Genomic DNA, 13,583 nt, shown 5'->3' on the forward strand with positions numbered 1-13,583 from the left:
TTGATCACAGAATCTAGGCTGAATCACCAGTGCAGTGCATAGACACTACTGTATATGGAATTGACAGCACACAAACAAGCTGTTCAGCCAAACCAGTCTCTGCTGGTGTTTATGCTCCAGCTGAATGTCTATTTTTGTTAAAGAGACAAGAAGTTTATGCTTTCAGTATTGCACTTGTCAGAATTACAATGCAAGTAACAGACTTTGACAAAGGACATAATTTTAGACAGCATGAATAGAGGGTGCTGATTGGTTGCCTGCTTAACTACCAGCCTGGTCTGAGAATTACAACTGACAAGTAACTGTTCCAGCTACATCTCTGTACCAATGATGGCGCAAACAATCAGCAACCTTATCTCGTGAACAAAACATAATCCCTTTGTTCAAGTCTGCATCTCGCATCATAGTTCGGACGACTGCAAGTTTAAAACCTTTCACATCTTGTCTTTTTAAAAGCAGTCTCCGCACATCCAGCTGTCTTACATCAGCACATCTTTCTATCCCATTGTCTGTCATAAAGTCATCCACCTTCCTGTGAAAATCTCAGTCTTAAACAAGATCTAATGAAGTGCATCCCAGGACTTTATGGGAGGCTAGGGAGGAAATTGCAGGGTCCTGAGCAAAGATACATTCCTGATGAAGGGCTTATGCCCAAAATGTTGATTCTTCTGCTCCTCAGATGCTGCCTGACCTGTTGTGCTTTTCCAGCAACACACTCTCGATTCTGTATCATCAACAGCCAAGGCGAAGTGCCCCATGATTGGAAAATGGCTAATGTAGTGCCATTATTTTTCAAAGGCTGCAGGGAAATGCCTGGGAGCTACAGACCAGTGAGCCTTATGTCCATGGTGAATAAGTTGTCAGAGGGGATTCTGAGACAGGATCTACAGGCATATGGAGAGGCAAGGACTCATTTGGGGATAGTCAGCATGGCTTTGTGTGTGGGAAATCATGTCTCACGAATTTGAGAGTTTCTTGAAGGGGTGACAAAGAACGTAGACAAGATCAGTATGGTAGATGTTGTCTACATGGACTTTAGCAAGACCTTCGATAAGGTACTATGTAGTAAAGTTAGATTACATGGGATGCAGGGAAAGCTTGCCATTTGGATACAAAATTGGCTTGTCGATAGGAGACAGAGGTTGGTGATGGAGGGTCGCTTATCAGACTGAAAGCCTGTTTGACCAGTGGGTGTTCCGCAGGGATTAGTGCTGGATCCACTAATTTTTGTCATTTTCAGAAACGATTTGGTTGAGAATTTAGGAGGCATGGTTAGTAAGCTTGCGGATGTCAACATAATTGGTGATATAGTCAACAAGATTACAAAGGGATCTTGATCAATTGGGCTAACGGGCTGAAGAGTGCTGATAGAATTTAATTTGGATAAATGCAAGGCATTACATTTTGGTAAAACAAACAGCAGGATTTATACAATTAATGGTTGGACATTGGGTTGTGTTGTCAAATGTAGACCTAGGGGTTCAGGTACATAGTTCTATGAAAGTCGCGTTGCAGATAAACATGGTGGTTGAGAAGGCGTTAGCATGTTTGCCTTCATTGCTCAGACCATTCAGTATAGGAGTTGGGATGTCATGTAGAGGTTTTACAGGATGTCGGAGTATTGTGTACTGTTCTGATCACACTGCTATCTCTCCAGCACTGGCAAAATTGGAGAGGGCTCAGAAAAGAGTTACCAGGATGTTGCCAGGACTGGAGGAACTTTGAGTTACAAGAAAGGGCTGGATAGGCTGGGACTTACTTCAGTGGAGCGTAGGAGGTTGTGGGGTGACCTTACAGAGAGTTTATGAAATCATGAGGAGCAAAAATAAGGTGAATAGAAATGGTCTTGTAAAAACTTTTCTCTGTACTCATGTATTTCTGTACTGGACTACAAGTGACAATAAAAGACATTCATTCTTTTCCCTAGGGTGGGGGAGTTCACGATTAAAGGGCATATTTTTAAGGTGAGAGCAGAAAAATTTAAAAGCGACCTGAGGGGCAATTTTTTCACACAGAGAGTGGTTCATATGTGGAATGGAATGCCAGAGGAAGTGACAGATGCAGGTGCACTTACAACATTTAAAAGACATTTGGATAGGCACACGAATAAGAAAGGTTTGGTGGAATATGGGCCAAATGCAGGCATGTGTGGGGCTAGTTTAGTTTGGGAAACCTGGTCGGCGTGGATGAGTTGGACCAAAGAGCCTGTTTCTGCACTGGTTTCTCTCCAGATGCTGCCAGACCTGTTGAGTTTCTTCAGTAATTTCTGTTTCTCTGCTGAAGAAACATTTGACAGCAGTTGTCCCACTCAGACAGAAATTCCCAGTATCCAATCAGTTGAGGATTGGCAGAACGCCTGGGGATAAAACGGGAGCAGAAGAGGTCAAGAACAGTGCTAAATCTAAGAAGACGCAGTTTTCGAATAAAGGAGTGACTAGACCTTTGCTCCCAATATCCTAAAAATGGAGAATGACACATCATTTCCACTGTTTTTCTCTCTCTCTTGCACATATTTCAGCTGGAGATTTAGCATCTCTCCAGCACTGGCACATTCCTGGTTCACCTCTCTTCTTGTTTCCTGGAATCTGTAATAATGAAGCGTTTTGGTCACACGCTATAATACAAAAGTAAATGCTTACAATCAGTGAAAGCAGTCTGGATGGACTATATGAAGAGCTTTCAACAGAGCACTCCAACAAAAGCTTCCTGACAGAAAACTATTGAGTGAGAGATCAGGTCCACCAGATAAACTCTAAATCAAAATATATCAGTATTACAGATCGAAGTTTAATAAACAACTTTATTCAAAAAGATAGAAAATATCACATTGATGCAGAAGGCCATTCAGCCAGTTGTATTCTATCCATCCAGAGAAAATGTACCTCCATTTATGAGGCACTTAATTGTTCCTTAAAATATCCAAGGTCTTTGCATCCACTATCCGGTTTGGAAATTCACTTTAGATGTTCATCACTTTTTGTCTGAAACCTTTTCATATTAGTCTAATTTTTTGTCCGTACTTGTTTAGATCAGTCTGTATTGTATCCTGAAGCATTGCCCTGCATTTGGCTTTTTCTGTGTTGACTGCTGTTCTACGTGCCTGTCATAAGACTCCTATATCAGGGCTGAAATGTCGCATTTTCTCCAGTTTTGTTGTTCAAAGTTCCAACAGCCTCCTAATGCTAGGGACCAACACTTACCCCTCAGGTGAAACCACCACAACAGATTAACACTTATGCCGCGGCTGTTTCAGGAACCTTCAGGGAATGTTGCATTGCCAGAGAGCCAACTTCTAGATGAATTGAGTTCCCACTTGCCATTTCAGGGGAAGAAGAGCAAAGGAGGTCTCTTGGTTAATATTCATCCCTCAATCAATGCAACTGAAACAGATTAACATCACTGATTTTGGAATCTTGCTATGTCCAAATTGGCAGCTACATTGCATTAGCGCCTTTAAAAGAATGCCATACAAATCAAGCTCCATCTTTTCTTCTTGTGGCTCCAGACAACGGCACCCAGAGCAAGCGCACAGTGGGGCCTCTTACTTATGAGCATGGGCTGCACACTTGCCATTTGTGCCTATGTTCAGTTCAAACGTGGGGGGCACCCTGCTAACGCTTTTAAGGCACTGCTCCCTATATCACAACATCAGATCAAAATCCATGTCTTCAGTGTCGATCATTTCAGGATCCTGGAACTCATCTCCAAGCTTCTTCCACCAGGGTCCCCGTGTGTACTGCAGCATGGTATTGTGGGACTGCCTTGCCCTGGCTGCAACAGGTACAGACCTGCTGCTAAACACCTCCACGTCCTTCTCTGTGGCCTCCTTCAAACCTGGAGCGTCTGAATCGAAGATGACAGAAAAAAAAAAGCCACTTTAGAAAACGAAATAAGAAACAAGAATAGCGGGCGACTCCATAAGTTAATGATTTGAATTGGTAAGATATGGGAATATTAGGAGAACATTGAACAGAGGATGCAGTTCATACACTGCAGACATATCAGTGCCAAACCGAAAAAAGGTCTCGAATTTTGGTTGAACCTTGTCTCGGTTGAATACAGGAAATCCTTTAAATACTATCTATGATATTAATGTAATATGATGGTTAGCTTATGCACTCTAAATAAAATTCTTCAATTACTGGTAGCTCCAGATGGTAGGATATTTGAGCCCCAGTCACAGGGCCAGAGGCTCAAAATTTTTGACTTCACTGTCACTCTAGCTTACTCACTTGGATGTGTGCCTTTTGATAGGTCTCCTCCAGCTGGATAAAGATGTACTGATTGAATCATACAGCTTTTGTCTGTCAAGCTCAGCGAGCCATTCAAGCATCTCGCACTGCAAATATAATTTCCTCCTCTAAATGTTGTTTGGTACTCTGATTCAAGAGGACACTCAAGGGAACTGACCTGGAACCTCTTGAGAATCCATTTATTGATCAGATAGCAGCGGCATGGAGGCACTGGCATTGTGGATCTGTCACTGGACTACTAATCCAGAATATCAGGCCAATGTTCTATGGACATGGGTTCTAATCCCACAATCGCAGACAGTGAAATTTGATTTCAATTAAAATTATTAATAAAAAAACTGGCCTTATCAATCGCCATTGATTGTTGTAAAAACCATTCTGCTTCACTATGCCCATTTTTTCCATTCATTAGGCCAACAATTTCTTTACCATTCCTCATTACCCAGACGGCAGTCAAGAGTCAATCACACTGCTATGGGCCTGGAGTCACCTGTAGACTATATCAGGTAAGGCTGACAGATTTCCTTACGTCAAGGACATTAATAATCCAGATACGTTTCTCCGGCAATTGGTAACAGTTTCATGGTCATCATTAGATCCCAATTCCAGATTTTTCTTTTAATTTGATTCATTTTTCAAAATCGGCTTCACCAAAACATTACTTCAGTCTCTGGATTAATAGTCTAACAATTATACCACTGGGCCACTACAACTATAATACCATGATCACTTCCCCCTTTAGGGAAGGAAATCTGCTGTCCTTACTTTGTCTGTCCTACGTGTGACTCCATTCCACAGCAGTGTGGTGATGCTTAACTGCCATCAGGGAAATTAGAGATGGGCAATCATTGCTAGCCTGGCACTGTTGTCTACATCTCATGAAACACTTTGAAAAAACTTTATTCATGTCTCACTGGCGTAAAGTGCTGGAAGTCAAGCTCCATTATTCCCAGAGTGTTCACAAAAGTTAAGCTTTGAAATGAAATATGCAAGATTCCAAAGCGCCTAATTTTCAGGTCCAGGTTGATGGACCAGGGTTTTGTAGAAGCGTAGAATATCGGAGATCTTTTGAGCCTGCTCCACTATTCAATATGATCATAGTTGATTATCCAACTCAATACCCTGTTCCCCTTTTCTCCCCAATCCCTTTGATCCCTTTAGTTCTAAGAACTATATCTACACCCTTCTTGAAAGTCTTCAGTGAGAATTCCACAGGCTCACCACTCTTGGTGAAGAAAGTTTTCATCGCTGTCCTAAAAGGCCTACCCTTTAACCTCAGTCTGTGGCCCCCTGATTCTGGGCTCCTCAGCCATTGGGAACACCCTTCCTGCATCTACTCTGTTTAGTCCTGTTAGAATGTATTTCTAATAAATTTATTGCAGGTCATCAGAATCTGGCTACAGGTAAACTATTAAATAAAATAAAACGTACAAATTAAAACTCTAAACACTTTGTAAATTCTCCCTACACACAGACTTAGGAGACTCATGGGCATTGGGAAATCTGAGACAACAGTTTTGTAGATTTTTTTCCATTAGATCTGTTGGAATGGTTCACGTAAAGGTATCTCCTCTGCACTATTATTTTTGAATGCAAAGGCACAGGGTGGCTGTTTCACTTATGAAAGATATCTGATTTAACCAATTCAGCGTTGTAACATGCAACATCGGTTCAAATAAAGGTAAACTGGTTTTCTTCAGGTTTAAAGGGCTTACAGCAGAGAACTGAAAGGGAGGGAGGGAGGTGGAGGGGGGGGGAAGCGAGAGCGAGCACGTAAGAGACAGACAGAGAGAGAGAGAGAGAGAGAGAGAGAGAGAGAGAGAGAAAAAAAGAGAGAAAAAAGAGAGAGAGAGAAAAGAGAGAGACAGAGACAGAGAGAGAGAGAGACACACAGAGTATTTCAGCTCCTGCAGAACTGCCAGTTTCTCTTCTGATCTGACTAGTTTCCCGTGCCTTGCTCACAACCCAGCCTGTTCAGCTAACTCTCAGCCAATTGCTTTGTAGAGGGATTGTCATTGATAACTGGTTCCTCGGCCACAATCCAATCAACTTCACTTGTAGACAAACCTAATGCAAGTTACAACAACTCAGGGATACCTACAGCCTTCTGGCACCTTCATCCCTCCACTTGTCCCTCTGACTCCATCCCTAATTTACCACAAATTCTGACCTTCTGGTCTCTGATGCTAAGTAATCTGTAGTCAGCAAATGACTAGTTATTCTTTTCACTTCCAACTCAGTAAATTTCTAGCATGACAGAACTTTGAATTGTTCCTCTCTCTCTGTCACCTCTGAGTCCATTTCTTTTAACAGAAGTCCTCTCCCCACCCTACAGATCCCTTCACCTGCCCCCAACACTCTCCCTCCAGCCTAGACCTCTTCCTCTAGTCTCTCACCTGCACTCGACCTAATCACTGCAAACTCACATGACATAATTTATTTTCTCCCTTCACCCATTCTAATCTATTACCCTTTAAAATGACTGCATTCCATGCTCTCAGATCAAACCTGCCAACAAAGGTGGTGCTGTTGTTGCCTTGTATACTGACCTCTACCTTGCAGAGGCTGAGTTCCAGCTCTCAGATATTGCCTCCTTTCTCCCATTGGACACTGAACACCAGGCTATGTGTTTCCATGACTGTCACCAACCCCATGTCACCTGGCTATCTCTCCCAAAAACATCTCACCTACCGTCCCAAACCCAGTATATCCCGCTTCTACCATCTTCCCAAGATCCACAAACAGGACTGCTAGGCAAATCCACTGTTTCAGTCTTTTCCTCTCTTATGAATCTTATTTTGTCCTACCATGGCTCAATTTGTTTTCTTTCCTTGTCCAGTCTGTTCCACTAACATCTGCAATTCTTTGACAATTTACATTACCTTCACATTTTCTGGACTGCAGGCACCAACCACCATGAACATTCAATCCCTCTAGGTGTCCATTCCCCATCAGGATGGTCTGAGGGCTCTCCACTTCTTCCTATATAAGGCTTCCAGCAACACCCTCCTCCACCTGGTTGAGCTCTGCCTCACTTTGAACAACTTCTCCTTTAATTTCTCTTGCCTCCTTCAAGTCAAAAGTGTGGCTATGGGTACCCACAGAGGCCCCAGTTATGCCTGTATCTTTGTGGAAGATGTGGAACATTCCTTGTTTATAGCCCTACACTGGTCCCTCCCCACAACTCTTTCTCACGTATATTGTTGCAATCGTTGGTGCTGTTCCCTCTTTTACTTGGAATAAGATTTTTCACTCATCTTCACTAGTCCACCTCTGACTCCTCTTTTCAATTCCTTGACATCGCTGTTTCCATTTTTGGGGATAAGTGGACCAGTGATTTCCCCTAAAAACCCACCGACTCCCACAGTTACCTTTACTATACATCCTTACACCCTGATTCCTGTAAAGGCTCTATTCCATTTTCCCAATTTCTCAGTCTCCGTCATATCTGTTCACGGGGGGGGGCCTCAGACATATTCGCCTTTTTCCTCAACCCTGCTACTCTGGTTGACAGGGCTTTCAGCGATGTCCTATCCATTCCCCATACTTCTGCCCTCAACCCCTTCCCTCCAACAAAAAGAAACGATAGAGTTCTCCTTGTCCTCACTTTCTATCCCATCAGCCTCCACATTCAAAGGATCGTAAGCTGCCATTTCCACCACCTTAAATGTGACAGCACTACCAGCCACAAATGCCCCTCCCTTGTCAGCATTTCATAGGAATTGTTTCCTCTGGGACATCCTGGGTCATTTCTCTCCCACTCCTGACACCTCCTCACACTCCCGACACCTCCTCACACTCCCATGACACTTTCCCATGAAAAATCGCTGAAGATGTAACAATTGCCCATTTACGTCCTGCCTCCTCATTACCCAAGGCCTTCCAGGTGGAGCTATGATTTACTTATGCTTTATTCAGTCTACTTTACTTTATTTCCTATTCCTAATGTGGTCACCTGCACACTGAGAAGGGAAGCAGACTGGGCGACTGCTTTGCTCATTCATGAAAATGACTCGGTTACCTGCTACTTCAACACACCATCATGTTACCTGGCAGGGGAGATACCAGGGTCAAGAGTCTGTTCTTATCAGAACGGTGTCGAGTTGCGAGTCATCAGAGCTAGTGGGGATCATCGCTGGATAGTGATTGGATGTTGGAGGATCGTTTGGTTGTGCTGACCTGTTCTTGGTGGATCTTCATGCTGGCTTTGGCCTAACGCCTATTCAGGGACCAGCCAACCTCGGAGCTTTGACCTCAGGAGCCGCCCACAACTCAGGCCAGGGGATTCACAACACTGAGTGAGTGAAAAAGGTGGAGGATCGTACACCTGTCGATCGGATGGCGTACATCAACAAGGTTCTGCTGGAGTGCTGCGGGTTCGACAGGGGGCCCACTCAGTTAAATATATTGATGGTAAACATATGTCCTGTATGTATGAATGATTAATTCCGATCTCTATGTAAAGAAATGGAATGTATAAATATATATGGCACCACCAATTGTACAGATCAAAATACTTTATGAATAAAGTATACTTTTGAAATAATAAAAAAAGTGTACTGCCTGCAGGATTTCCCTGGGGCAGGCTATTTCGATGTGAGCTTCAGGAGTGGGAAGCTGTGTGAACAGCTCCTGAAGGTCTTCAAGGAGAAGGAAGGGGAACTTCTGTACTCCATCTTGTCGGCGGTCCGTTGTGTGTGCTTCCTGCGCAAAGGAGTTGGGTTGTTACGATTCATATGTACAACCCCCCACATCCCAGCAGCTGACGTCCTGACCTTCCTGAGAAGATACGTCCAGGTCGAGGGAAAAAGCACTGATGTGGTCGACCCTTTCGGGATCTGGACCAGCAAGCGGCAGGTCAGGATAACTCTCAGGGTCGATGCCAGTAGGAACATCCTCCACCCCATCCTCCAGCTTTGCTATTGGAGGGAGCAGAGGATACCCGACGTATGCAGGGCAGCCGAAGGTGCACCGAACCTGCAGGAGGTCAGGCCACATGGCGGTGGACTGTAAGGTGACTAGCTGTCGGAACTGCAAGAAGGAATGCAAAGAGGCCAAGAGCTGTAATCTGTGTGGAGAAGTGGGCCACATGTACAAGGCCTGCCCAAGACGGGGGGGCCACCACCTACGCACAGATGGCCGGAGATGGACCACAAAAGGCCAGCATGGTACCACAAACCAGCAAAGGAACGGTGTCTAGTGGCACCCAGAAGGAAGGACAGGCTGGAGTGGAGCAGGCGGCAGCCAGTGGGGAGGAGCAGCAGCCAATCCAAGCTCCTACAGGACAGACGGAGGCAATGGAAGAGGAGGGAACCAAGGAGGCAGACGATTGGATTCTTGTAAAAAAAAGCAGGAGGAGGAAAACCTGCGGGGTCCCCAAAGCCACCCAGCAAAGGGAGAAACGGCAGCTGCATGAGGAGGATATGGGGCAGCTCTGCAGACGGTGAAGACGGGCACAAGGAGGGTAGTCACCAGAAGACGAGACAGAGCGCCACGGGGCGAAAAGAGGGCAGCACCCCCCAAACAGCAAACGACGAACCCTCTGAGGGGACTGGTAAAGATCACCCCTCATCCAGTGAGAACCTCAAGGTACACACTGCCCCACTGCTCCAAGTAACTGGGAGCAGCGATCATCTGACAGCCTCGCTGTCAGACACACAACTGGACTCTGCGATCCCTCGCCCTGGCCTGATGACACCAGAATGGGGAAATGGCCCCAGAGTGGAGCCGGTCAGCTAGCTCAGCCCTGAGAGTGTCCGGCAGTTTGATTACACCACAGGAATGCAGATAGCGACCCCAGAGAGACAGGACCAGCAGCAAATGGACACTGGTAACCTCATAAACTGTTAAAATGGAGATAAAAATTGCCAGTATTAATGTGCGTAGCATTAAATCTGCTATGCGATGTGTTAGTAATTTTAATTACTGGCCAACTTTAAAGCCGATGTCCTGTTTCTGTGGGAGTGTGGGATACCGAACCTCAGCAGCTACAGGAGATGGTCGAGCTCGTGGGCCCATGGGCCGTCAGTTTGGTCGGGGGGCAACGATAGCCGCGCCTCCAGCCTGGGGATATTGTTGCGAGCAGGCAACTTCATCTCCGAGGTTAAGGAGGTGGTGGGCAGGCACCTCCTCGTCATTGATGTCATGTACAGAAACGCTCCCCTGAGACTAACTAATGTGTACGCCCCAGCAGGCAAGAGTGAACGGTTGGCCGTCCTGCAGCAGCTACCACTGTTGCTGGCTACGACCATGCCAGTCATTCTGGCCGGAGACTTCAACTGGATCATTGATGCAGATGGACGTTCTGGTGGGGGGTGGAGATAGTAAACTGGACGCCATGTCCAGAGCCCTGATGGAAACGGTCAAAGATGCCAAGCTGCACAGCGTCTTCAGCATCCCTGCAGACGGAGCGCAGCGTAGATACACCTGGTCACGGGCAGACGGGTCTATCAGCTCAAGGATAGATTACCTATTTGTGTCCCGAACGTTCTCAGTCAGATCCACCGATGTCAAGCCAGTGTTCTTCTCTGACGACTGCCTCCTGCTGGCCGACTATCACCTACAGGACGAGCAGTGGGCTGGTAAGGGAACGTGGAAATTGAACACAAAGCTGTTGACCCCAGGAAATATTGAGGAGCTCAAGAGGGACTACGCAGGTTGGAGAACCGTGAATCCCCTCTGAGTCTCCAGCAGACTGGTGGGAAACAGTAAATGAAAACATCAAGAGGTGTTCAGGAGGCGAGAGAGAGCTGGGGAAAACTGTCCCAATTCCAGGAAAGTATGCAGAGCCTGCTCCTGCTGCAGATGATGGGGGTTGATGTCACGGAGGACCTCCAGGAGGTATAGGGCCAGCAAGCCTCGCTCTTTGCCTCGGAGGCCTCCAAGATAATCTTCCGGTCCAGGGTCCGCTCCGTGGAGCAGGACGAGACGTGCTCACGTTTCTTCTTCCAGAAGGTGTACAAAGAGAGAGCTCCGTGCTCAACAGCCTGAAGGGAGAAAATGGCTTGATAACGTCATCTCAGGCTGATGTCATGAGGATCAGCAAATCCTTCTATGCCAGTCTGTATGACTCGAAGCCAACAGACAGCGCAGCCTCCCAGGGTCGTTCTGTCCTCTATCACGGAGGTCTTAGACGACAGAACACGGGAGAGGCTGGACCAGCTGCTATCTCTGGACGAGCTGACCAAGGCCCACAAATCCTTCGAAAAGAATAAAACTCCCGGAAGTGACGACTTACCGGTTGAGCTCTATTCTGCTCTGTGGGACTTGATTGGTCACGACCTGCTAGAGGTGTATTATCAGTATGCTTCTGGCAGGTACCATGAGTAAATCCATGAGGAAAGGCATCATCACCCTCATCTACAAGCGGGAGGGGGAGAGGGAGGAAATCAGAAATTGGAGACCAATCTCACTGTTGAATGCGGATTACAAAATCTTGCGAAAGATCATCGCCAATCGGGTCAGGTCTGCTCTGGGATCGGTGATTCATCCTGACCAAACCTGTGCTGTACCGGGCAAGAAGATCGCTGAGAGTCTCACACTCCTCAGGGATACGCTCGCCTATGTGCAGGACAGGGGGTTGGACACCTGCCTCATCAGCCTGGACCAGGAGAAAGCCTTTGACGGGATATCGCATATGTATATGAGAGATGTTCTCTCCAAAATGGGCTTTGGGGAGGGAATCTGCAATTGGATCAGACTGCTCTACACCAACATTGTCAGTGCAGTCTCAATCAATGGGTGGGAATTAGATAGCTTCCCAGTCAGATCTGGAGTCATGCAGGGATGCCCTCTCTCTCCTGCCCTGTTTGTGTGCTGCATAGAGTCATTTGCCGAGTCCGAGTCCATCAAGAAGGATGCGAGCCTGAGAGGGGTGACTATTCCTGGCAGCGGGGGCCTACAGGTTAAGGCCTCCCTGTACGTGGAGATCTGCCTGTGAGATCCTTTATGCAGGCCTGGACTCTCTGCCGCACTGCATGCTGCCCCCAAAGCAGTTGTGGAGAGGATGATACTGTCACACACCTCCTTCTGGAATGTGTCTATGCAAAGGAAGTCTGGAGAGGAATGCAGTGGTGTTTGTCGAGGTTCGTCCCGAGCAGCTCCATGATGCGGGACTCCGTGCTCTACGGCCTGTTCCCCAGGATACACACCGAGACGAACATCAACTGTGCCTGGAGGATCATTAACTCGGTCAAAGACACTCTTTGGTCTGTCCGAAACCTGTTGATCTTCCAGCTGAAGGAGTTGACCTCGACTGAGTGTTGCAGACTGGCACATTCAACGGTCCAGGACTACGTGCTGAGGGATGCGCTGAAGCTTGGGGCAGCTGCCACCAAGGCGCGGTGGAGAAAGACCACCATGTAACATCTGCCTGCCTGAAGAAGAACAGGGGGCCCACTCAGTAATTGGGCCCCGCTGATGCCTCAGCAAAATATCTGAATGGTCAATGTACAGACTTGTAGATATGAATGATTAATTTCCGATCTCTGTATGTAAAGAAGTGGAATGTATACATATGTATGGCATGACCAATTATATAGACATCAAAATAATTTTATGAATAAAGTATATTTTTGAAATGTAAAAAAAAAATCATGTTCCCTGGCCAACATTTCTGTCTCAGGCTTGTTCCAGTGAAGCTCAACACAAGCCGGAGGAACAACAGCTCCCATCCTGCTGAGGTATTTTACAGTCCTCAGGATTCAACGTTGAGTTTAACAATTTCAGCATATGAACACCACCCTTCATATTTGTTACCCACCCCCACACTGACAGGTCCTGTTGTGTATGGGTTTTCAACTTTCAATTAGTCACATTCCCCAGTAGCACCTGTTCAGCATTTGCCTCTCCCCTGGCTTATCATCAATGGTCCTTTTGTTTGCTTCTCCTTTTCTCTCTCTCTCTCTCTCCATCTATTCGACTCAGTCCTTTCCGCTACTGCCCCTGTTACTGGTATAAATACCACCATTACCTAACTGCTTTCAGTTCTGGCAAAAGGCCACTGGATTTAAAATGTTAACTCCGTTTTTCTCTCTCCACAGATGCTGCCAGACCTGCAGAGTTTCTCCAGCACTTTGTTTTTTTTTGTTTCAAAACCCCATCTCTAGTTTGTCTACACACTGCTGAAACAAACAGGGTTCACACTAGGTATCAAATTCCTTGCTTTCAAAACTTTTAACATCTTTATAAATGCCTGGATTTCAAAATTGTTCTTTCTTGCTTGAGTACACTGTTATAAAATGCATAAAAATAAAGAGATACAGCCTTTATAGTGTCCAATGAAAGTACAGCATGAAAGGACAGCAACGACATCCTTAGCTTCAATGACTT

General features: G+C 46.0%; 1 protein-coding gene across 1 annotated transcript in view; it reads right to left on the bottom strand.

Annotated features, from left to right (window-relative positions):
- Positions 1 to 2,782: 2,782 nt before the first annotated feature.
- iqcb1 (IQ motif containing B1) overlaps positions 2,783 to 13,583 on the bottom strand; it is a 51,339-nt gene continuing 40,538 nt past the window's right edge. Inside the window, exon 13 of the mRNA XM_087989344.1 lies at positions 2,783 to 3,843. Within this exon, the coding sequence (XP_087845470.1) occupies positions 3,641 to 3,843 (203 nt within the window). The 3' untranslated portion in view covers positions 2,783 to 3,640. The remainder of the gene's footprint in view (positions 3,844 to 13,583) is intronic.

Source organism: Chiloscyllium plagiosum, unplaced genomic scaffold, assembly GCF_037043375.1.
Source record: "Chiloscyllium plagiosum isolate Xiang-an unplaced genomic scaffold, Cpla_swu_hap1 HiC_scaffold_7, whole genome shotgun sequence".
Taxonomy (NCBI): domain Eukaryota; kingdom Metazoa; phylum Chordata; class Chondrichthyes; order Orectolobiformes; family Hemiscylliidae; genus Chiloscyllium; species Chiloscyllium plagiosum.